The sequence below is a fragment of the Urocitellus parryii genome, chromosome 3 (genome assembly GCF_045843805.1).
Source record: "Urocitellus parryii isolate mUroPar1 chromosome 3, mUroPar1.hap1, whole genome shotgun sequence".
Taxonomy (NCBI): domain Eukaryota; kingdom Metazoa; phylum Chordata; class Mammalia; order Rodentia; family Sciuridae; genus Urocitellus; species Urocitellus parryii.
The window spans coordinates 98498105-98523547 of NC_135533.1; the positions used below are offsets into that span (position 1 = coordinate 98498105).

At 41.9% G+C, this 25443-nt stretch overlaps 1 protein-coding gene across 1 annotated transcript in view; it reads right to left on the bottom strand.

The window, feature by feature from the left end:
- Positions 1-25443, bottom strand: part of Gli3 (GLI family zinc finger 3) — a 272709-nt gene that overhangs the window by 159052 nt on the left and 88214 nt on the right. The window contains exon 3 of the mRNA XM_026410532.2: positions 23564-23806. Coding sequence (XP_026266317.2) covers positions 23564-23806 — 243 coding nt within the window. The remainder of the gene's footprint in view (positions 1-23563; positions 23807-25443) is intronic.

Here is a 25443-nt window from a genome sequence, read left to right on the forward strand (position 1 = left end):
GGTGAAGGGGCAGTCACCCCAGGAAAACACCCTCTGAATTACTCTGAAGGGGTTAATTTTCCTTTTGATAACGATGCTAAGTTTCAATCAAAGCAAACACCTGGCAAACCAATCCCTTGCAGCAGAAGTTTAAAAGTGAAGCACATGTTTATCTCTAGGAGGTCAGGTGGCCCATATGACAAACAGTTTGTTTTCCCTATGTAAATGGACTGCAAGAGTTTAACTTGCTTCTGTTGTTATTTTATAGAGTATTTAAATTTAGAAAAACTCTAGGCTGAATTAACAATGAAGACAGTACTTACCATGGAATTGATAACCAGCTACTTTTCCCTATTTCAATTCTCAGTGTTCTTCTTCCTGAGGATCCAGACAAACACACTAGAGAGGCTGAGTAAAGGCAGTCAGCTGGATGTTAATTACCTTTTGGTCCCTGACAATGAATTTCACCCTATACCACTGAACTGAGGGACAAAAATCCTCCAGATCCCACCAGTAATTCCAAGAATTATCTCCATCCCCAAGACGAGCAAGCTGAATGTGGTATCATGGGGCCAAACTCAAATGCAGGTCTCAAAAGTCCCTACTTGACCAGCTTCCAGTGCCACTTGAGGGTATTCAGTCATTCATTTATTTGGTACTGGTGATTAACCACTGAGCCACATCCCTGGCCCTTTCCTTTTTTTTTTTTTTAATTTTTTTATTTTGAGACAGGGTCTCACTAGGTTCCTTAGGGCCTCGCTAAGTTGCTGAAGCTGGCTTGAAACTTGCCATCCTCCTTACTCAGCCTTCCATGTGGCTGGGATTACAGGTGTGCGCCAAGACACCTGGTGAGGGTTTTTAAATAATAGTGAAATGCCTTATTTACCCCCCAAATTCAAAGTGTCAGGACAAAGTTTATTTCTGAAATTCAGGAGACAGTTTTGTTTTGGTTGTTGCAGTTGCTCTTCTAGATGCTGATACTTCTGTTGCCTGTGTGTCAAGTTGCAACTCAAAATTGCAGCTTTCCTTCCCCTAATTAATTATTTTCCTTCCCCGAATTAATATTATTTAAAATAGCAAACCTGGAGCTGGGGGTTTAGCTCAGTGATAGAGCACTTACCTAAGCATCCCTAATCACCAGGGGAAAGAAAAAAAAAATGGCAGGTTGATTTCATTAAAAGAATACATCTTTTAAATTAAGTGTTCCAAATGGATGCAACTTATGCAAATATAGGTGTTTTCCTTGATGTACTTATTAAGTCTTTCTTTGCAAACAGTTTGCAAGAGCAATGGGCCAAAAGGACTCAACAACCCATTGGAGAGCCAAGCAACATCAGACTTTGTAAAAGGGGATGCAGTAGACAGGGATTAGAGTGGCAGGGAGTATTGAGAAATCCCGGGGAGCATGAGAGATGCTGACAATTTTGTGCTAATGGCACTGTTCTCTATGCAGCAACAACCTCCACAGAAACTGCTCAGGCCAAAGGAAAAACACAGCAATGCCCAGAAAGGCAAGCAAAGAGAGCTGCATGCTTCCAGTTCTCATTTTAACAGATACTTTTCAATATCAGCAACTTGTACAGGGGAGACAGAAAGAAAAGGCAGCTCTGGTGCCTTGTACAGGTGACGCCAAAGTCCCTGCCTGGGCCCCTGGACAAAACCGTCCCATGTAAACCTTAAAGAGGATTAATCCTCAAGGAGCACTGTAATGAGACCTTAAAAGGCTGAACAACAGCAGCCGACCGCAGAGGAAGGCAGTCGCCTGCTCCCCAAAGTCTTGCTAGCAGAGTTACATCAAAGCCAGCGGGCACCAGATAGCAGGCTTCTGCTGCAATCCCTTATCTCAGCTCCAGCGGACGCCTCGGCTGTGATTGTCTTGAACTGCCACCTGTCCCAGGCATCTTTGAAGGCAACGCTAAGTCTCTGATGGATCTGACCTCCATGAGCTGAGATCCTTTTATGTCTTTCTTCGTTTTCTGCCCTGCGACATTCTTCCCCTGCCATGCACAGGACATGAAACAAAGGGAGTTCTCACTTCTGACTCACTGTCCCCAGCCATTTGAGAGCAAAGAAAAACAATGTTCAGGATTATACTCTGCCTGTAATATGGAGCTGTCCTCGGGAGACAAGCCTCTTATTTTTAAGAGTGTAACTAGACGGCATTGAAGTGAAGGCGCTATACAATGAGGTTCCACGGAGCTGGAAGCCAAGATATGAAAGCTGTATATCTGAGATAACTTGAAAACATAAGGAATGATCATAGGCAACTCGATTAATAATCACATTTTTTAACAGGAGGAATACAAATACTGAAATATTAAAACAGGCTTACCAATTCACAGCACATTGGGACTTGGAAAAAGGAGGCAAAAAGCAAATGTTCCCCAACCTGATTCAACTTAAAAGTATATATATATATTTTTAGAGTGATGGGAAAGAGAAGCATTCATACACACATGTACCCTAGGTGAGAAAAGTTTAAAAACCTGGAAGAGTGAAACACTTCTCTCTGAGGCTGGAGGTATCTGGCATTTCCAAATCACACTGGGAAGATGAGAAATTTATATAATTCTCTGGAAAGGTTTGCCGTTTAAGGGGAGGGAACACTGTTGAAATCAAATTCATTCAACATAAGATTTCTCAACAACCTTATTATGCGGTCACACAAGTCTGTCTCCACATATTGCTTTAATAACACTCACTTTTGTGACCATTTCTCACACCTTGTGAAATCCTAACACTCTTCACTGACTGAATAAGCATGGTATTATTTTAATACATTGCCTCGTTTCACTAAAAATTGCAGGAAGCATACCAGAAATCATAAGGTAGAAAACGCTAACAAAATAAAAACCTGATCAGAGAACATTCTAGAGGATCAAGGCCAGGAAAAAGTCAAATAGAAAATAGGCAGGCCACACATCCAATAGACTTGGAATCACTGAACAGCCAATTAAATCCAACTGTCCTTGTAGCCAAAGAGAAAAGGGAAATAAAATCAGCTACATGCTATATCTCGCAAGAAGTCATATGAACTATGTTGTCTTGTGTCATAGTCTTGTGCTCTTTGTATTCAATATTTTAAAACTTCAAATATGTACCCTTCCTTGCTTCCCAGAAATAAATGAGCAAATCTGTTGCTGTGGTCTGAGTCCCAAAATCCCCTTATTCAGGAGCCAGTAGGACTAGGCAGCTATGGCTTCATGGTTCTGGTTCACAGGGTTGCCTCCAGCACAGAAGAGTAAAAGATCCCACAGAAACACCCAACTATAGATGAAGACTATTCTGGAGTCAGCTCTTGAAACATCTGGCCCCTTGACATACCCACTTCCAGGGTAGCCTCACCAGCTCTGGGTCTATTCCAGTTCTTTCAGTTTGGACTTAGCTTTCAGTTTTTCACCAGCTTCCAAACACTTGGTCTTGTTCTCTGATGGAGAGCCTATCTTCCCAGTTCTGACATGGCTCTGGATTGCAGGCAGCCCTTTTCATAACAAGCCTCTGCCACTCAGAGGGGCCCTGCAATAGGTAGGACCACTGCTCCCAGGCTCTGAGCAGACACACTACTTCATGCTTGTCTGCCAAAGCTGGGGCAAAGATATTTTCCCTGATACCACAGTCCATCACACATTTTCCAGGGATGCATGATTTACAAGAGGAACACACTGACAGGTACTTCAGGCAAGGTGGGCAGCATGTAGTTAAAGCTCATAAATCTACCAGCCTCCCTCTCATCAATAAGATCTGACTTGTAAAACTGTTTGCAGACCACAGAACCTTCTATACAATCACATACATCCCCATTTTTCACTGTGCTCATCTCTTAAACATGGCCAGTCTCTGCGATGGAACAGCTTATTATAATACAGACCCCACTTAAAATCTTTAAACCTTAATGATATTTAGGAGAGGCAGAAAATAATTTTTCCAATTTGAAAACAAGGTAAGTTTTGATGGTATTGTTAATTTCTCCAAGTTCATGATCTTTTTCATAGCATGGTGACCATTAAAATAAACTATGATAAAAATAAATCAATTTAATACAGGGTGTATCAGCCAATTATCTTAAAACACAATATGCAACAAAGAAATATAATCAAAAGGAACAGACACATAAATAGGAATTCATATATAGAGGTCAGGAGAAAAGCTCTCCTGCATAGCAAGTCTGTAGTAAATGGGCAGCAATGTAAGATGTAAGTAATTCAAGGATTTCACCCATGTTAATTGTTGCTGTGTTAGCCAGAGTCAAACTATTTCATTTAAATTTCTATCAAACCACTGTATATTTCTGTTGAAAACCACTATTTATTTATTGCTATTTTTTAAATCTGCTTTGGGTAAAAAAATAAATAAGGGGTCACTTTCCTTAGAAAATGAATGTCTATCCCTTCCAGGAGAAAGGAACAAGACTTTGAAAAGACTTTTTGGCTGGAAGGGAGGTCAGCTTTGAGCAGCTGTGCTGTTTCATCTTTGTAGGTTATTCTGTAAACTATGACACAATTACCATGCCTAATTTTTATCTAGGTAGGGCTTTAAGATTAATTTCCTTTACTTTCAGATGTTTCAAATTTGAAAAACTATAAAGATAATAAAATGAACTCTAAAACTAGAAGTATAAGAAATTCTCTAGGAGGGTTTAATATCATCAAAAGAGAAACTCCATGTACAGAGGAAAGAACCCTCAGTGGCAGAGCCATGAGCCATCCACTCCTGGTGTCAGAGTGTTTCCTTAGGGAAAAAACCAAGACATGAAGGAGTGAGAGAAGGTGGAAGCCAATGTATTCAGTGACTTAAACATTCTCTCATTTCATTGCTGCTATCACCCTTGGTGCTACCTACTATGGTGTGAATATGATTTGAGTGCATCCCCAAAAAGTTCATATCTGGGAAGCTTAGTCTCCAGTGGGGTGGTGCTGAGGTGGCGGAACCTTTAAGAGGTGGAGCCTTGTGCAAAATAATTAGGTCACGTGGAGCTCTGTGCCCTGAAGAGGTTAAGGTTGGTCTCCAGGAATAAGTCAGTTCTCATCAGAGTGGGTTGTTAGCAAGCAAGGTGCTGGGCATCTTCTGCACACAGTTGGTTCCCTTCCTGTTATTCCCTCATGTTGTGATGCAGCCCAGGCCCCTTGCTAGGACCTGGGCACCATACTCTTGAACCTCCAGAACTGTGAGGTAAACAAACCTCTTTTGTTCAAAGTACCCAATGTCATGTATTTTGCTACACACAAAAAAGAGAAACCAATATTTCAGAACTTGCTTAAGATTACTTTTCCAGAAGGTAGTACAGCTGGGACTGGATCCAAAGTTTAACTGGCTCTAGATCTCTTACAGTGTACCAAAAATGCAGCAAATTTATTCTATCATTCCAGTTCAAACTGGCAGGCTGGGCAAATACTATTCTCACCTGTCCCTCTGAAGACCTTTCTCAAATTTAAAAAAAAAAAAAAACATGAGAAGTAGGTGTCACAGTAATGATAAAAAGAAAAAGTAAATGTTAATAAATTTGCTAAGCACTTACTTCATAGCTTTCATTATATTAAATAACTAAATATTCAAAAATTAGCCTATGAAGTAGGTGTTTCCAGTAGTACCACTGTGGAGAAGACAGTGCCCAGAAAGATTAACTAAGTTGCTCAAGATCCCATCAGTAGAATCAGCATTTAAATAAAATGAAAAAATAAAATCAAGATGGAAATTTAGACTCGTTCCTACAAGACACAAAATGAATAAGACTAGAATTATAAATGGATAAAGCATGCAGAAAAGCAGCAGTCTAGAGTGTTCTCTAAGAAGGCAAAGAAAGATTGACAGTCGCTCTCTGCCCAAGAAGCCTTATTCTTCACAGACCTTTGCATGGGACACCTGTGCCAGTCATGTGACCTGTCTAGTGCACCATGCAAGCAGAATGAGCTAGCATTTTCCCAAGCAACATCTATATGCCTCCTCTCCAAAAAATGGAATGAACTCCTCTCCTGGGACTGTGCAGCCTCTAGTGTGGATTTTAGTGCTTTTTTCCCCCTCCCAGGTCCTTCAATATGAACACCACACCAGCTGACTTCTGGCATTGGTCCTAGCAGGTTAGTATGTTCTCCACAAATAAGTTCTTCCAGCTCCCCAGAAGCAAGCCCCTCGTTCTTGCACATGAAAGTCCCTGCTTCATTTTCCTGAAGGAAATCCCACTAACTGACAAATGAGATTCAAATGCTGCCTGTTAGGGTTTGGATGTGAGGTGTCCCCCAAAAGCTCACGTGTGATACAATGCAAGAAGGTTTGCAGGAGAAATGACTGGGTTATAGCCTTAAACCAATCAGTGAATTAATCCCCTGATAGGAGTGGTAACTGGAGGCAGGTGGGGTGTGGCTGAAGGAAGTCTTTTATTGGGGGCGTGGCTTTGGGATATATATTAGTACCTTGCAAGTGGTGACCTCTCTCTCTGCATTCTGATCACCACGTGAGCTGTTCGTCTTTGCCATGCTCTCCACCATGATGTCCTGCCTCATTTGAGCCCTGAGAAATGAAGCCGGCCTTCTATGGACTGAAACTTCTGAAACCATGAGCCCCTAAATAAACCTTTCCTCCTTTACAATTGTTCTGGTTACATCCTTCAGTCATAGCAGTGAAGAAGCTGACTAAAACACAGGCTCTCAGGAAAGTAAGCCTCCCTGTGCCTGAGCAGAAGGACACAGGACAGCTATCCTTTCCCATATTTCAACATGAATAACACTCAGAGATCTCCAGGCTTATGAGATGAAGGACATAAACGAGAACAGGATAAACAAAATGAACAGGAAAAACTGTTTCAGTCAGCTTTTATACCACTATGACCAAAATAAGCAACACGAGCAATGCAACCCAGAAGAGGAAAAGTTTATTTGGGACTCCTGGTTTCAGAAGTCTCAGTTCAAAGACAGGCAATTTCATTGCTCTGAGCCCAAGGTAAGGCAGCACATCATGGGGGAAGAGCGCAGTGCAAGATAATTGCTCAGCTCCTGCAGGTCCAGAAGCAAAGAGAGAGGAAGGAAAGGAGCCACAGGGAAAATGCACCCCCCTCCAGGGCATTCATCCTACCTCCTCCAGTCAGGTGCCCCCTGCCTTTAGTTTCCACCCAGTCTATTCAAACCAGGATGCACAAATTAGGATAGCTCCCAAAGTCTGACCATCTCACCTCCACATTTCTGCATGAATACAGGATAGGAATGGTAACTGGAGGCGGTACACCTCATATCCAAACCATAATGCTAACCCTGAAGGAAATGTTTGAAGGGTTTTGAGAAATTATTACATGTAAAAGGCAAGAGCAAGATATTAAGAAATAAAAATTTTAAAGCTTATTAAAATATAAATCCTGAAATTAAAATATTAAAAGCATTTAAAAATAAAGTTAGTTTTCTAGAACACAGACCCGAAAACAAAGAAAAGGAGGATATGAAAGAAAAGATAGGAGACCCAGAGAAGTAACCCAGGAGGTTTAACATTCAACTAGGACCATAACACTTCCAGAAAGGAGAAAACAAACCATCTGTAAAGTCATACAAATCGAACAGGCATCAGACTTCTCATCTCCGTCTTTGGATGTAACAGCAAAAAAAATGTAGCAAGATCTCAGGAAGGAAAACTTTTTCAGTTAGAACTTTAGCTAAACTATCTGGAAGAAGCAGGAGCAGAATAAAGATGTTTTCACACAGGCAAAGCCTCAGAAAACATATCTCCTCTGTTGTTGGGAAGTTACATGATGTACCCCAGTAAAGTTGAAAAATAAATAAATAAATAAACCAAGAATGGCAAAGTCATAAGACCCAAGAAACACTGGTTTCATGCCAGAAGATCATGAAGGGATGTCTGGAGTCACCTGGTACCGACTGTTCAGGAGAAGGAAGTCCCAGTAAGGACAATGTACTTCCTTAAGTGCAAAAGAGTTGGGAGGTTGGAGGAAAGTACAGAGGCAAATAAGAAAGAAACAGCTGAAGCAACTACCACAAAGTAACATAACAGGTGTGTAAGCAATTCAGAAAGAGTAATAAAGCACTTCTTCTAAGGTTAGCTGCAACACTGCTGAGTGATGCAGGGATTCAGGACACTGGGTCCTCAAAGAAAGTAAGTGTGATTTAAACATTCTGCTGGTCCAACACAGAGGACAATGTCCACAGTTACAATGCTGTAGGTGCTTTCTTGACTTTAAACGTTTTAAACCAACCTATGGACAAAACACAGCAGATGTGGTTACAATTATAAGACACCATGAACACACTAACAACCTTGATGCTACTATATAAAAGCCAAGCTCCAGAAGATGGAGGAGGAAGGTCTAATATCCTCATGTATTGAACTGGAAAACCAAATTACTGTAGAAAGTTGATGAAGAAAAGAAATAGAGGTTTAAGATATTCCTTTTGAAGCTATAAAAATAGTCAATAAACAAATAACATAAAACCACAATAGAGGTTTTATGTTATTTGTTTTATGTTATTTGAGACAGGCAGGGCAGAGTGTTAAGATAATTAAAGGTGAACTTTCATGTTAAAGAGCCAATAAATAGCACTGAGTAAAAAAAATGTCTAGATCTAATATGTTAGGAAGTAAAGGTACTGGCACATTCTGGAGCTGTCACAATGGTCTACCAAAGAGCTAAAACAGAAAACAGCACCACGTATTCTTGGGACGAGGGATAAAGAAGGAAAAAGGAGGCCGCTGTAGCTTTCCATCCTAAGGTCTTCAGTACTTTGTGAGTGGTTAAAAGAAAGCATGCCTTCCTTGTAAATATAAATTGTAATAGAAATATAATAATAATATGCTAAAAGATAAAGAAGAGAGCTTCAAGGTTTCTTTCATTTTGGATTTTTCCTACAAAAAAAAAATAGCAAACATATCACAGTAATCAAATCATCATTATACATGAAAAACAAAAGAAAGAACTCAGCTTCCACAAATTGGTTTCAAGGAGAGAACTTCCTATCTACTTGACACAGCTTTCCCATTTTGGAAAATCACTCTGGACCACACACCTGGTAAATTCTCCTGACAATCTATACGTGGATCCCGTGGCCTCATGAGTTCCATGCCATTCTGGTATCCTCAGAAAAATCGGCTCTCATTTTCTGCTAAATCTGACATCACTGGACAGAGATGAGCCAACATCAACAGGTTTGATTTTGTGAAGTATTTAGCAGAGTATCATGTCATGAAACACTGAGACCAAAAAGAGAGCCTACGAGGCATTTGAACAAAAAAGAGGCCCTAGGGGCCGGGGTTGTGGCTCAGGGGTAGAGCACTTGAAGAGCATGTGTGAAGCACTGGGTTTGATCCTGGCACCACATAAAAATTAAACATAAATAAATAAATAAATAAAGGTATTGTGTCCATCTACAAAAAAAAAAAAAAAAAAAAACACATTAAAAAAAAAAAGAGGCCCTAAAGTACACAATAACCTTCACCTACCACTTTACCAAGAATCCTTTGTTCAAACACTGCACATCACCATATCCCACGGTTACTAACACCATCATTCCCTGTGCCACAAAGCTCTCTTCCAATTTCAGAACACCAGAAGGCCACCTCCAATATTAATTTCCAAGAGAAATACTCTTTTATAAGAGAATGCTTAAAGAATGAATCTTTTGAAATACAAATAAAACTTAAACATGAAAATGTATTTCCTTCATGCTATCCACCTACTTGAGGGAAAAGAAAACAAAATTTCAAGTCCTCAGAATGTTCGGTTTCTCCCTTGGCTCTTGGCAAAACTAGCTTGGCAGCCAAAGAAAGCCAGGGACTATGAAATAAATATTCTACCTTGGTCTCCCGTTCGTTAGCTAAACAAGGTGAGGAAAGTGAGGACACAGTCGTACACTAGTGTTGCCTGAGCCTCCAAGTTCAGGCAAAACTCGATGGGACAATGCAGCTGTAGAGCTTCTCAGCCACCTGCATGTGAGTTTCCCTCCTAACCGCAGTTGAGTTCCCTCTTTATACAGGGTCAGGGACAACAGAGCCGGCTCATGCTAGGCACTACATGGTCATCCAGTAGGATCTCGGCTCTTCTTAGAAGAATGGCCAGTCACAGGTATAACATCAAGCTCTGTGCAACAGCGCATCTAATTGGAACCTTAATACTCTGGACACAAAGTGGTAGAAAAGAATTTGTGCCTTAGAGTCACGCTCACTTGGTGGCTCATTATCAGAGAAACACTTTAGAAAATCTGAAAAGAGCAAGCCTGCACTGTTACCAAAGGAGTTAAAAAAAATTTTTTTTTTTTTAAAGAATATCCTCTTGGAGGAAATTTCCAAAAAGGATCTATAGGGTGAGTCTCTAATCTCTCTTTTTCTGGGGATGGGGTAGGCAGTCCCCAGGGACGAACCCTTCTCCATTCTGACTGGGCATTTCCGCAGTCCTGCAGTCTGATGGCTGTGCTCCCAGACATAAGAACACGTGGTTGCCTGTATGAAATATTAACTTCAAAAACCAAGTATGTGGAGAAAAATCTAGTATTAATGATACAAACTGAGCATTTCATGCCCAAGAATCAGTTCCTTGTTTCTGTGAACCATCTGAGGGTGTACAGAACCCCCCTCCCCCCCAAAAAAAGTGCATTTCACCAGGCTGGATGGGTAAACAAAACATGCCGAATGAAACTTTTAACTCCCAGAGATCAGAGAGCATACCTAAAAACCACCCAGACAGCCTGTTGCATAAGAGCTTCTTGGGTTTTAGGGGCAGGTGCCATGTGGCAAAGGCGACGTGTTGAGGACCTGCAAGTTTGATTAATCAGGTATGAGGTAGGGAGACAAAGACAACTTGCACTGAGGACACACAGCACGCACCAACCCCACTGCTGAAAGGCCACGGAAGGTTCCCGAAGAGCAATAAACCAACATGCACCACTGAAAGATTAGCAAGGGTCAGGGTGAACTCATGTGAAATCTGCCCCCCACCCCAAAAGTAAAATTCAGGGGAACATTTCAGATTGCAGTTCAGAACGCCTCATAAATTAATGAAAGTCCGACATTAAAGTTAATAACAGCTGGAACGGATCAAGCAGAAAGAAAACGCAGCATCGGCATATGTGTTATGTGAATTTCTTTAGAGTCCATAAATTTGATATTTGGAAGGAAGAAGGGAAATGTTAATTAGGAGAAATTTCATACTGGATTTAAATTTGCCACGGAGTCAAAGCTCTATTGTAAAAGCCCCCTTGGAATCAGAAATCACCCTGGCCAGACCTGGGTTCTGACTTTCATCTTGCTAGTTTATACTTGTCGATATGTGACTTAATTGTTTTCATGTGTTGCTTTGTGCTTTCTCTCTGCGAAATACAGAATCAAGAGCCAGGGTCATAGCTTTTATTCTACTGTTTGTGAAGCTCAATTAATGTCGGGGGAACCAATGAAAATACCTAAGAAGTCATCCCTCTGCCTTCTCTAAAAGCCTTGTAACAATTTTCCATAATTTTTAGACTATTCTAGTTACAGGTTTCTCAGGGGATCACAGTCACTCTTCAAAGTCTCGACATTAACTTTTCTTATTTTCCCGATACAGAGGGAGCATTGTTACGACACGTAGCTTTATTACACGGATCCAGATATATCTCGGGTCAAATCAAATCCCCTGAAACATAACTTCATACAGATAGGGGCTGATATCTCACATTTGTCTTTAAAAAAAAAAAAAAAAAGCAACCCTCAGTGCTACCTGCAGTTCTCTGCATCAGAAAGGGATTCCCCTGGTCTCCTTGATCATCTGCATAGATCTTCTATGCAGGGCCCTTTGGTGTCAGTCCCGGCTCTCCTTAGTCTTATTGGTTGAGAGTTGCCGGGTCTGTCGTTAGCCTGCACTGGCCCTGTTAGCAATATGCGGTCCTTTTCATCTTTTCTCATAAATCATTCCTCTAGTCCCTTAATCATGCTTAAGATTCTTTCAGTTTATCAGAGGCGCCAAAGTCATGAAACGATGAACTGTCCATATTAGTGGGGCTGTTGGACACTAGGATGCCTTTGTAGGAAGGTTTGTGTTCTTTCCCTCTGACTCTGTCTCTTCCTCTGATGTAAACATTTCAAATATATTTACAAATAATGAGGTCAATCCCTCCCCCTGGGTGGGGCTGAGTGGTTGATACCCTTGCAGAGTCACCCAGAGGGACAAGTGACAGATCTTGCAGTGTCTTCTGTGCAGATGGTGGTGCTAGCCCCAGAAAAGCACAGGGAGGGCCAGATACCATATAACCTGTTGACACAGGAAAGCCCTAGGTCCTTCGACTGGCTGTTGTTTAGAATTCAGACTTCACATACATTATAAATGGAGACTTTTTAAAAACATTCAAACAGCCTTCAGTCTGAAAATTACTGCACCATCCAAAGAAGCCGGTGTGGAGGCAACGGGAACACAGTAGGGAAGACAAAGCTGAACAAGCCAGGCTGAAAAGCAAGGCATCCACAACCTCCCTCCCTCATCCCAAACCTGAGATCTGGAGTCTAGACTCAAATTAACACCATGCTCAGGTCACACGATCTCTCTAAATCTCAGGTCATTCAAGTGCTACACTGGTGTTAGGGTTTGGATAAGAGGTGTCCCCCAGAAGCTCATATGTGAGAAGATGCAGAAATAATCAGAGATGAAATGATTCGATCACCAGAGCTGTAACCCAATCCATGGACTAATTTATTGTTGGGCTAATGATTTGAAAGGATGACTGTTCTGGGTGGTACCTGTAAGCAGGTAGGGTATGGCTGGAGGAAGCAGGTCTCTGGGAAGTGACCTGTGGGGTTTATATTTTGTCTGGTGCTCTGCTTCCTGGCTGCCTTGAACTGGACAACTTTCCTCCACCTTAATGTTCTGCCTCACCTCAGGCCCAGAGCAATAGAGTCAGTCAACCATTTCCTGAACCAAATAAACTTTGATTCTCTAAGTTGTTCTTGCCAGGTATTTTGGTCACAGCTTTTGGAAAAGCTGACTAACAGTCTCTGTGAAAATTCATGGAGACTATGTCACAAGGCCCTCAGCCCAGTGCCTGGCATACAGGAAGTGCCCCACATGTGGGCCTGTTTATTGTGACTGCTACTGCTTCCCCACATTTATATTCCCCAATGGGGGCACAGAGAGGACCCAAAAGACTCCCAACAATTAAGATATAGGTTATTTCAAATTCTTTTAGGAAGGTATCAATGAACCAGAAAATTTTCAACAATAACAGCAACACACAAAGCAGAGATAACTGTTGCCTCTCCCCAGGGCTGGGATACCACTGAACAACAACCCAGAGCCTGGAGTGGGTGTCAGCCTGCCCTCCTTCTCCACATACCTATACTCCAAAGCCTTATCAATGGCCCACTGGCAACACCACCATCTGGGCCCTGAGACAGAGCTCTGAAGCTCTTCTCCACAGGCCTGAGCACAAACCACTGCCCACCAACCCTGGCCCTTGCATGAGGTCTGGGCTATCATTCTGGAATCTTATCAGTTATGAAGTATGAGTGAAGAGTCTTGAGCTCAAAAGCCAAAATGCCTGGTTCAGTCACTTCTAAACCTTGTAAAAATGGGCAGCTTCTTTAGCCAACTCGGGCCTCAGTTTGTTCTGTGTCAAAGAAGAAAATCAGGACAACCTCTCCTAAGATTGCTGTGAGGAGTTAAGGAGCTCGAGAGCAAAGCCCATGGCATCAAATGTAGTGCAGAGAGAGGATGCAATGTCTTCTGGCTACAATCCAGTGACAGCCAGGCCACTGTGACAGTTTGCCAAGTCCCCTGTATTCTACATTCAACCCCTCCATGAGAGTCACCTCACACAAGCCTGAGTGATAGTCCTCAAACAAAACTCAAATCACCCCACTTCCTCCCTTGGCTCCCCATAGGTCCACAGGGTCCCCCATTCCTCTCCCCTACTATTCTACTTCCTGCCCAGGTCTACACTGTCCCTTTCTCTGCTCCCATCCCTATCCCCTCAATCTTCCCATGCTGGCTTCAGGGTGGCTGAAAAGACACTTTCTGAGCAAGGTTCTTCCTGTCCCTCCCACATAATCTAAGGTCCATCCCTCCACTTGGGTCTCTCCTCAGCACATCACCTGCTGCATCCTCCTCAGGACACAAGCCGCTATCTTCTTGCTGCAGTGTCTGCCTAGGTGTTGTGTCTCCTCTAGCCAGAATGTCCATTTTGAGAACAAGGAACTGATTTGTCTTGGCAAACACTGGCCACCTCCAGACCTAGAATAGCATCTGAGTCACAGCAAGGCTTTCCGAAAATGCAGGGAGTTTTTTAAATGAGAATCAATATCAGGCGCCCTGTACCCAAGGGGATGAGACTTGCAGCAGGTCAGAGTGATGATGCACTCAGGTGCCTCCAAGTGTTCACTAACAGTCCCTCCACAATCAATTTGTGGCGATGTGATGCACACACAACATATTTAACATATTATTTGTGATAAGAAGACAGAAGCTGTATGAAAATGTATCCCCAGACACCCACATACATATATACATTAAAAATAGAAGTAAAATGCACACTGGATTCAAAAAGGGTCAACCCACTTGGGTGGTTCAGAAGGCTTCCTGATGGAGGAAGTGAGAAAGGAAGGATCTAGGTAAGAACACTGGCAAAGGCCTGAAGACCAAAGGAGGAGCTGACAACCTCTAAGGACCCCAGAGGAAATTTTGTGGGCAAAGGGGAGATTTCTGGAGGGGAGTGGGCTAAAGAGGTACAAGCTGGGATCCTGGAAGCGAAGTGGGAAGACAGCAGGTCTCCTGGCAGGGAGCCAGGCCACAAGAAACCCCCATACTGTGTTATCTTCTCTAATCCCTGGGGAGTGGTAGGAGGGGGGTTGCCATTTATTACAGAGGGCACAAACAGGGGCAAGAAGAAGTGGAATATTGAAATTCTGCCCAATTTGAGAGCAGTCTTGTTCCCTGAAGGCAAACCAAAAGAAGAGGCGATGTTTGTTTCTCAGCACCTCCTGCATGTACTTCTCTGCTCCTCTCTGTAAATTGCCTAGGAAACAGGCACCTCCTTTGATTCCACTCTCAAGTGAGAAGCACAATCAGGATGCAGATTTGGGTCCCCCCAGTGGATGAGGTAAACACCCAGCTTCCTTGAGTGGGCTCCCTCTGACCTGCACAATGTCCCCTGATTAGGCCTGCAGCCCCCCACAGAGAGAGCCAATGTCTCTCCCGCCAGGGTCCCAGCATCTCCCTCAAGACTCTTTCAGGCCAGGGGGATTGAAGGCTTCTTCCAGTAATGCAAGCCTTTGTTCTCATTTCCCCCTGGAGGTTTTATCTACTGGATTTCCCAGCTGAATGCCCCTACTATTTCTGGCCCCCATCTCCAGCTTCACCATAGGCCCCTTGCACAATTTCTCTGGTTTGACAGAGGTGAGGGGATGTGGGAGTTTTCTAATAAAATAAAACTCAAGGGTCTGAGTTTTTTCATGGTGAACATTCTATTCTGAAGTTAGCACATGTCTTGGTACAGAACACTCTTAAGACCCCTTTACTTCTCATATTTAGGATTTGTAGTTTGTGATGAAGAAGTTGTGGCTCCTGGGATTACCTAGTACAGAACAACTCGGCAATTGGAGAACCAGCACGAATGGATTTTGTTGTCTTCGTGTTAAATATGGCATGCTACACAAAGGATGCAAGAGCACACAGTTGAGGGCCAAAGAAATAGCAGGCAGCCAGGGACGTCCAGCAGGGGAGCCCTGCAATAGGAATCACACACTGGCAAATCCAGAGATGGAGATGAATTAAACTCTGCAACAGAGAGACTCTGGATGAAGGATGGAAAACTGAGTTACTTAAATGTCTCCTTAAACATTCCAAAAACCCTGGTACTATTCTTGGGAATCACCCTGTTGAAAAGGAACAAGCTGCTTGCCATGGACACCTGCTGGGGCATCTCTTTAGCCCAATCTCCTGCCACTCCCCTCCTAAAGCTTCATCAAAGGTCCTTACATGTGTCATATTTTCTTCTGGCCTACTCACAAATATTCCTGTCTACCTCAATTCCTATGTCCTCTTTGCCACAGGACTTAGTTCAAATGTCACCCCCTCCAGGAAGCCTTCTTGACTATCCGGTATGGGTCACCTATGTCTCCAACTTACTGCCAAAGGACAGCGCATTCCATCTCTTCTAACATGTTTTCTGTTGGCTTTTGAGCTTTTCTGCTTGTCTCCACATCCTACAAGGATGCAGAAGCCAGGACTTGTCCATTTTGTTCAGAATTGTTGGACACTTAGGCAACTTACAAGCACATGCTCACTTAACAGACAAATGAATGACAGAAAGAACTGCCTCCCTTGATAAAAGAAAGAAAGAAAAAGAAAAGAAAGAAAGGTGAATCAAATCAAATGGTTCTTTCACTGTATTCTAAGAAGAAGAAACTCATTGAAAATGGAGGCTAATTAGAAACCTGGAGTTCCCAAAATAAATGGGCCATATTAGGACAATATAAACAATTATTTTAGGACAGATCAAGGCAGAGACCCCAATTTACAAGTTTAAATAATTGCGGGATTTGGATACTTTTCAAAGAGCACTATGAGAATTCAAACTACATCAGAACATAGGAACAGAAGAGCAATAAAATGCCAGATTGGTTACTCTGTATTAATCCAAACTGTGAAAGGCACAAAGAGAGAAAAATCAAGCCCTTTCACTAAGAAGTATGAAGACACGGCACAAATTTATAGATACAAGATCAAGAAAGCTAAAGCAGGATGGGAGATGCAGCTTTCAAGAGACATCAAAGGTAACATTCTTTAATTATACAAGAAAAAGGAGGAGGGCCAAGGATAATGTTGCCTCTATTAGGAAACGGGGAGGGGAAGCTGTTAGCAGATGGCTATGAAATGGCAAGAGATGCTGTGTTTAGCATGCTTTACTCTAGGAAGGAGTAAAAGAAGGAAGGAGAAAAGGGAGGGAGGACAAGAAACCATGAACAGCTCTTTAAAATGTGACATTTGAATGGGTGCAAATAAGAAAAAAATAATAATTACATGGATAAGAAAAATAATAATTACACTGGATGCATGATTCTAAATTCAGTTGAAGACTGGGACTCCCATTAACATGGACTACAGACACATTGGGACACTAACAAGTTAGGGAAGATGTTACCAAAATCATGAACTGCCTAGAGGTCATTGAAGATAAGGCAAATCACTGAAATTTGGTAAAAGGTAAGCAAACATCAGGCTCACCTCAACTACAGGAAAAATACCCACCTGTCCCACTTGAGATGGGTGTTGAGTCATATATAAGAGGCCATTCTCCTGTGTTAATCCCACAGTATTGGAAAGGAGGATTGTTGTCCAATTCTATGAATAATCTGACATTTATTCCAAAGGGCCACAATACATCTCTCATGAGCATTCTAGCAACTTTAAAGGTGTCATACGTACGTAGAAGCAAATACTTTTACTGATTCAAAAATGTACATTTCAAAGTGTTCTGAACGTACCAATTATTGTTTATACCCGGCCTACTCTCAGAAAAGACTGGATGACTGGGTTTAGATCAGAGGTTACAACCAATGACTACTAAATGTCAGCAGAAGCATCTACATCTCTTCTGATTGCTGAGGAGCCACCTCCGGTGGGGAAGCTGTGGACAAAGAATGTCTGGACCTTCATCTCCACCGGGCAGATGATCGAGCCACCCAACATCTCCTAACTTCTCTGCCCTATGGGAGCATGCATGAGTCCTCCCAGGCCTGCTCTGGAAATTCTGGTAGAAATAAAAATCAAGTACACCCCTTGGACTAATCAGGTTATTGTAAAGATCTGTCATAAGGACAACACCGGGAAGTAGCAGTGATACATTTAGGTGAGAACAGCGCAACTCCTAGTGTCCAGTGTAGAAGCACATCCTGGTAAGATGGTACCTGAAGGAGATTTTCAAAGGAGCAAGATCTTTAGATAGGCAGAGCAGGTCTTCAGAATAGGTAGAACTTGCAGGCAAGAATAAAAGTAAAAAAAAAAACTGGTCCAGGAGAAGCAACCTGTGAGCAGAGCAACAGGGGCAGGCCAGCACCAGAGCAAATAAGGGAGGGACCCACCTGCAGAGAGGGCAGAGCTGTGAGGCCAAGGCCATGGAAGAGGGCTGGGCCAGCCTTCCAACAGGCTCAGTGACTCTCCCTAGAAAACAGGGTCTCCTTTGGCTTTCTTTCTTTTCCTGAGAGGTCTTCACACTTCTCCCAGTCCCTTCTAATAAACTTATCTCCAAAATTAATAGATAAAATCGATAACTAATTTTTCAAAATGCTACTATGGTTCTTTCCCTCAACCCCCAGTAATTTCATTCCCACTTTCCATCACTATCTCCTTAGACTGAAATAAAACAGAAATTACAGTCATGTCAGGTTCAAGCCAAGTCACGATTCATAAGTAAGAGTTCAAATCTGAGCTTCTAAGCATTATCCCTCCATTTCTACTGCTTTATTCAAAGTTATCTTGCAATGTGGCTCTTTAAAAGTCTGTAGAAGTAGCTTACTGTTTCTAGTCTTAAAACATGAACTCTGGGCTTTTGAAGGAAAGCCAGGTCATCATATTGAACTTCTAACAGAAAGACAAGAATAAACAGGGAACTATTCTTAAGCTCACAAATAACAGTTATGCATAGGCTCTGAGACTAGATCTCCTCTCTCTAGCAATCTCTTTCAGTTCAGGAATAGCAGCTCAGAAGCAAGTTGCTCAACAGAGCCCGCAGAGTACAACCCAGTGTCAGTCTTTCTAGTTTAACAATCTAATATTAAAAAAAAAAAAAAAAATTCCTGATTGGCTCATCAGCTGTTCTTGAAAGAGATAAAAAACAATCTAGATGAGAATGGAACTATGTGCTCAGGGAACTGTCACTTCCTTTACAGTCTGGTCAACACCCAACCATTCATTTATGCCTTGTAGGCATTTTTTGTCTCTCATAGTCTCAAGACAACTCTCAGATCATAAGAGAAATGTGAGCAGGTGCACCTATTAAATATGTAAACTACACATCCTCTTCCACTTACTCAGAAGATGTATTTCTAAGGAGTGTGGAAAGTCAACTAATAGAAAGAAAGACAGGTAGGGGGAAAAAAAATCTTACGTGCATTTTTTTTTAAGCACACAAGAATCTCAGCACGACAGCTCTCTGCCGAAAATAAATGCAAGCCAATTAAAAATTCCGTTTCTTTTCTTTAAGCTAATTCCTCAGGTTTTGCTAATTAGCAACTAATAGTTCTGTCATTTGAGCTGAGGAACATAAGGAAGAATACCAGTGGTGTGTTTTCAATCAAAGTATTTGCATGGAGGAATGAATCATATTTTCCATGAGGAATTACTGCTTGGGAGCAGTTGGGGGCAGAAGAAAAGCAATCTTCACACAACTATAAAACTGTAAACGAGACCTGAACTTTTGGAAAAGGAGGCATTTTCCTGCCCTGCCCCCTTTAGCAAAACCAGCAGAGGACCTCTAAGATGCGGTTAATGAATCCAAAGGCACTTTGCACACAGATCCCTGCGAGAACAGCTCAAAAACTAGACTTCACAGTAAGAGGGAAGACAATGAAACACATGTTTTCTGTAAAAGGAAAGAGAATAAAAGTTAAGTGTTGGTCAGGGTAGAGGAATGCTTGAACTTTTATGTCACCTGCCTATGCAAGTTTATAAAACAATAAATGCACAGCAGTAAATGAAAGCAGGGATGAGGGAAGTTTGGAATATCTGGCTACAGATGGAGCAGGGGCAGAAAACATTTCTGAGAAATCTCCGGGCAGGAGATGGGGACTTTCATCCTGACTTCATTAGAAGCAAATCGGGGACCCCCACTCAGCCTCTCTCATAGTCTCCCAACTTATGAAGCACTAGTGAGCCTAGAGCTGAGGGCCTGTCAGCACCACACCAGGTCTGAGCCATGCAACTTGCATGTCTACCTTCTTGCATTGATATATAGCCCTGCCACAGCTTCCCTTCATGAAAAAAAAAAAAAAAATCCCCATACCCCCCAGGAGGATTTTATTCCGAACATATGTTGTGAATGTTTGAAGTGCCCGAGCTTATCCCTGGGTTTTCTTTTGTTGTTGTTGTTTTTTTCTTTTCTTAAGTCAAACTCACAAAACCTAAAATGCTTTGAATTCTGCCTCAGTGCAATTTGTGAAGATGCAGCACTGCATACCCAAGTATAATACAATCTTGTGCAATAAAAATTTTTCAGATGTCCTTTTGAAGGGGAGGGGAGAAAAAGACTTTTTTCCCCCCTTTTCCGGTCTTACAGGAAACCTACCCACACTTTAGAAATACAAAGTTAGTATATATAGAAGCACAAATTAGGCATCTTGAGATGTCTACATTTTCCAACCACAGAGAAATGAAGGAATTACTGTGCGTGTTCACACAGCCAGCTGCACTGGACTGGGAGTCTTTTCTCTCCAACTGCCCCCATAAAGCTGGCAAATAACTCCAGGGGAAGGGGAATAGCCTACAAAGATGTTTCCAGGCCTTGAGCTACTGAAGATCTGCAGTGCACTTGTATGACGGACAGTACAGTACTGCAAGACAGAGACACAAGATATATTAAGATGATCAAAACTGTATGTCTTGTCTTCAAAAGAGGATAGTTTTACAGATGCAATTGGAAACTAAAGTAAAATTCTTAGAAAATTGATCACCTTAGTTCACATCAGTCATTAGCTTTGCCTGGATAATTAAATCCATGTGAAATAAATAGATTTTATTATAAAGTGCCCCCAAAATTCTCATGAAACTGGTAGAAGATTCAATAACTCAACAGGGTTCTAGGAAATTGAGTCATATACTGTCTTAGTTTAGGATGTCTTTCAATGATTTAAGATAAATAAAAAATACTGTATCTTTTTGTTTTTCTGTATGATTTTTGTGTTTGTGACATAAAATACTTTCTCCCAAGAATTTAAGATGGTAAGGCTTCTCAAACAAATAAAGCTTTATAATGTCTTCGCTTATAAAAAACTTACAGCCAATCTAGGGGGTCAGCTGGGAAGGACTACTTTTAGGGGAGTCACAACACAGAGTTCTAAGCAGGCCAGCAGTTTTTCTGAGACAATCTGTTAATTTTCTAATCAGTGTTTCTAGGTGACTGGGTCTGGCAGAAATGAAGCCATCTACGCCGAGCTTCACTGGAACACTCGCAAAAACCACTTGGTTTGGTTTAGAGAGTAAACAAATGACATGATGATGGTGATGTTGGTGGAGAGAAAGAGAAAAAAAAAAATGAAGAAGAGGAATAGGATAAGAAAAAAGAGAACATAATAATTTTGAGGAACCTACTATGTGCCAGAGATTTTACTGAATGCTTAGTAAAGAACACCATGGTGCAGGCAATCATATTATTCCCCTTATTCAAGAGCAAGAAAATGATTCTTAAGTCAATGCACTTGGTCAAGGCCTCACAGCAGCAAATGGATAGCTGGGACTTGAACCCATATTCCCTGAGTCCTGAGACAATCTGTGCAAGCTCTAGGATTCCCTGTTTGTTTTATCTAGGTAACGATGTAATTTATTTATGACCAATTTAGGGGACATATTGGGATAGTAGTCACAACTGCGTTTGCCATTTAGTTACAGAAAATGTATTTAGCTTATATGTTATTATACAATATTAATTCTGCTTTGAAAATAAAGGGGGGGGGGACTGAAGAATAACCACAGTATGGGTGCTGTGTCCTCAAAACAGAGGGACAGTGAATGATTCAAATTCCACTGCAAGCTCACCAGTGCCCAGGGTTAGCTACTATCACATTGCATGGAGAGAACCAGCCCCTCCAATGACTGGTAGAGGGTTGAATGGGGCAACCGTTGAAACAAACCAACCAAGAACAAGCTGCAAGTTGAACGGCACAGAGAAAGCTAACGGTCCTCTGCCCACTACCATCAGCCAAAAGAGAAGTACTCATCAGCTGTCCTGACTAATTAAATACCTCACTAATTAGTGGGCATCTGGAAAAGAAAACAAAACCTCGCTATGAGAAAAGTTTGTGTTCACACATAAGAACAGAAACAACTCGAGGGGCTTGTGGGCAAACATCTAGACTTGATTCAGGGAGCAAAAAAAAAACCCTTAGTAGCAGAGTAGGGTATACAAATACAGGTAGGGCATATGTAGAAAGCCTGGATGTTTTCTTTATGCATAGTATATAACAGAGATTCACAAGAGTATGTGCTCAGAGAAAAATCCTACCCACATTGTTTTTAAAATCTTCATGGCTAAAAGAAATGAGAACAAAATAAACCTTGAATTAGGGAAGGAAAGGCACTTGCCCAATACGTCTCCTCCTTATTTCTGAATTTCTAGAAGGAACCTCTGCAGCAGCAGGACTGAGAAACACTTTTTAAACACAGAAGCAGGAGCCTTTACAAAAAAAAAGCTTAAAGAATGTATAAGACTTTTCCCTCCATGCTTCTGAACAATTCTTTAAAAATGCCCTTTCCATTTAAAAAATAATGCATCTTCCATCTTTCCCAACAATATAATCTGGTGGGGGGTGGAAGGCAGTGCCTGAGACTTCAGGTTGTTTCGAAGCCCTTTGATCTGAGGAGTGAGCATTCCCCTTCGCTGCAAGCCAACTAATGAAGGGATGAAATTAGCTTTTATCCTGGGCACTTTCTTGCGCAAAAAAACATGCACTAATCAGCTGTCCTCACTAATCAGTCATCTGGCTAATGACCTTTTGCCTTAAAACACTAAAATTTCTGAATGATGTGGAAAAAGGGAAACACAAACCAGTCCCCTTCTCTGGAGCTCAATGGATCATCTGGAACTGGAGCCGAGAAGGTTAAAAGGCAAGTCTGTATCCCGGCAAGGTGATAAATCTGTAATCAAGAGCTGTGAGCTTTGGCACCTCAATATGAACTTCATTACTCCACAACCAAATTGTACTTTTTTAACTAGAAACAGGCCAGAAATAAATTCAGCCTTTCTATATTTTTCTTTATATTTTACCTTTGGAGAAAGTCATCATATACTTGTGTTCAGAATCCTACTCAATTTCTTAAACTTTCTTAGTGCTAGAAAAAGAGCTCCCAATGTCTCTGGCATGCTGGTTAGAGAGAAGGACTCATGAAAAAAATCTTCCATTAATGAATTTGGCACTGATTTGTTAAAAGTGGTTTGTTTTAACAAACCATTAAACATGGGAACAGCCAAAATCATTAAATCAAAAATCATTAAAAATGGGAACAGCTGCTATTAAAGACATCTCCGAATGCAGCCTGCTTTAATAATTGCCTACCAACAACCAATTTTTTCTCCTGCAGAGTCTCCTTACATGGAGCAAATCTGGTTCTAGTTCCCAGAAAAGGCCCATGTGGATTCATCACTAATGGACCATCTTCCTGAAGGCCACCTCAAAAGGCCTAAAATTGCTTAGACATGAAGAAAAATGCCTTTAAGAAGAGTGGACAGGAAGAAGTGGAGGGAGAAAAGTGAAAAAAAAATTAAACATTTTTATAGCTTATACAAGACCAATAATTCATACAGGGCGTGTGCATGCTTGTGCATGCATATGCACGCGCACACACACACACACACACACACACACACACACAGCCCCCCACTCCCATGGCTCCTGGAACAAGTGTCAACCAGAAGGAACTACTTACGATAGTGGGGCTCCATATAACCATTCCTGGGGTCCATGGCAAACACCGTCCCACGGTAAGGTACCGAGGGCTCCGCCAAGTGTGGTAGGGATCCATGGATCTCCTTCTTGATCAGTGAGGCCCTCTCGTCACTAGACGTTGAAGGCTCCTCACTGATTTTGCTGAGCCCCTGCACACTCTGTGGCTGCATAGCAATGGCGTTTCTTCTCTCTCGGTGATAGATCTGTCCAGGACTTTCATCCTCTAAAGAAAGAAGAAAAATGAAAAGACTCTAGAAACTACTTTAAGGAGGATAAAAAAAAAAGTCATCAATTAGGTCTCCCTGCCCCAAAGAGAAACCTTTTTCTCCTTCATGGCAACTCTGCAAGCTACACACCTGTGATGGGATATTTGCAAGACAAAATTGCCTATGAATAAGGGTCCAAATTACACATGGAAGGATGAAGCAGCAAATGAGCCTGTTAAAGGAAGATGCAGGGGGTCGGCAAAGTATCAGCAGCAGCTTATGACTGATTCTGCCAGTGAGGCTTTCCTGGCAGACATGCCTACATCCTGCAGGTCCAATGTGGGACTGAAACCTTTGCCAGCCTCAGACTCTGAGTGTTCAGCTTCCCTTTGCCTCTTTAGGAAGCAGTGCCTCTGGGGTGATGAGAAGTCCAGCTGCCCAGGAGGGTTCTAGGTGGCTGCAAGGGGTGTTAGGGCTTTGCTCTTCAGAGGATGACCTGTTAGAAAGGGATCCAAGAATTCTTGTGTGGGTTTTTGTTGTTGTTTAAGTCAGACCTGTAACCCACTGAGAGATTTAACAGAGCCAGAAATGAAACTGAACACCCGTTGGTGACAAGGAAGAAAGGTACCAATCAGGAAAACACGCAGAACCTCCTGAGAGACCTTCCTGCTTCTGCTCATAAAGCAAAGTTGGGAACCAAGAAGAAAACTGAGTGAAAAATCAAGTGTGAGGTAGCTGTGTGGGGAAGGAGGGCAAGTGTCAGTGATGGTGGCACCCATCCTTGCTCTGCAGAGGGAGGAGGGCATATGGTCCTTCAAACAAGTAAGAATCAGTTTGAGGAAATTCCACAGTTAGTATTCCAGCCCCCTGATACTTCATCTCCTTTCAATCTGTAAGAACCTCCTGCAAATATAATCGGATGACCATTCTGTAATAGTGGATCCAAGAACCAAGGCACACACTGAAACCAAATTGGCCAGCTGAACCCACAACAAGTGGACCAACCTGTCAGAATCACACACACACACACACATTCGAAACTAGTGTACTCCCAAAGCAGCTCTGGATATAATCAGCAGCCTGCACTCTGGCAGGTAGGTGCTGATGGAAGCAAAGCTGTCCAGGTACCGCTTAGGCATCTCATTCAAAACATATTTCATATTCATTTAAAAAAAAAACCACAATATTTTGGTATAACTAACAACATTATTATACATGTTGAATGGACAAATTTCAAACACATTTTATTTCAACATATAAACTTATCTTCCAAGTCAACCACAATGTAGATATGACTGGATGAGACACCCCCAAACAGAAAAACTATGCTCTAGCATTTTCATAGCTCTTTGTTCCAGTTCAGAAGAAAGCAGAGCAGTACACAAAGACAACCCATAAAAATACAAGCTAAAATAACAACTATTTTGTGTTGACTAAGGACTTGAACTACTTAAAGTCAGTAGCAAGTTCAGTCTTTGTGCCTACGTGGAGAAGTTGAAAGATGAACAATGGATTGATTGTTTTAGCCTAGCAAATGACTTGCAAAATAGAATGGACCATGAGGTCTGTTTTAGTCTTTACAGTGAATTTGCTGACGACTACAAGGTAACTTTGAAAAATTATTTTAGTATTGTTCTGTGCAGACCCTCAACCA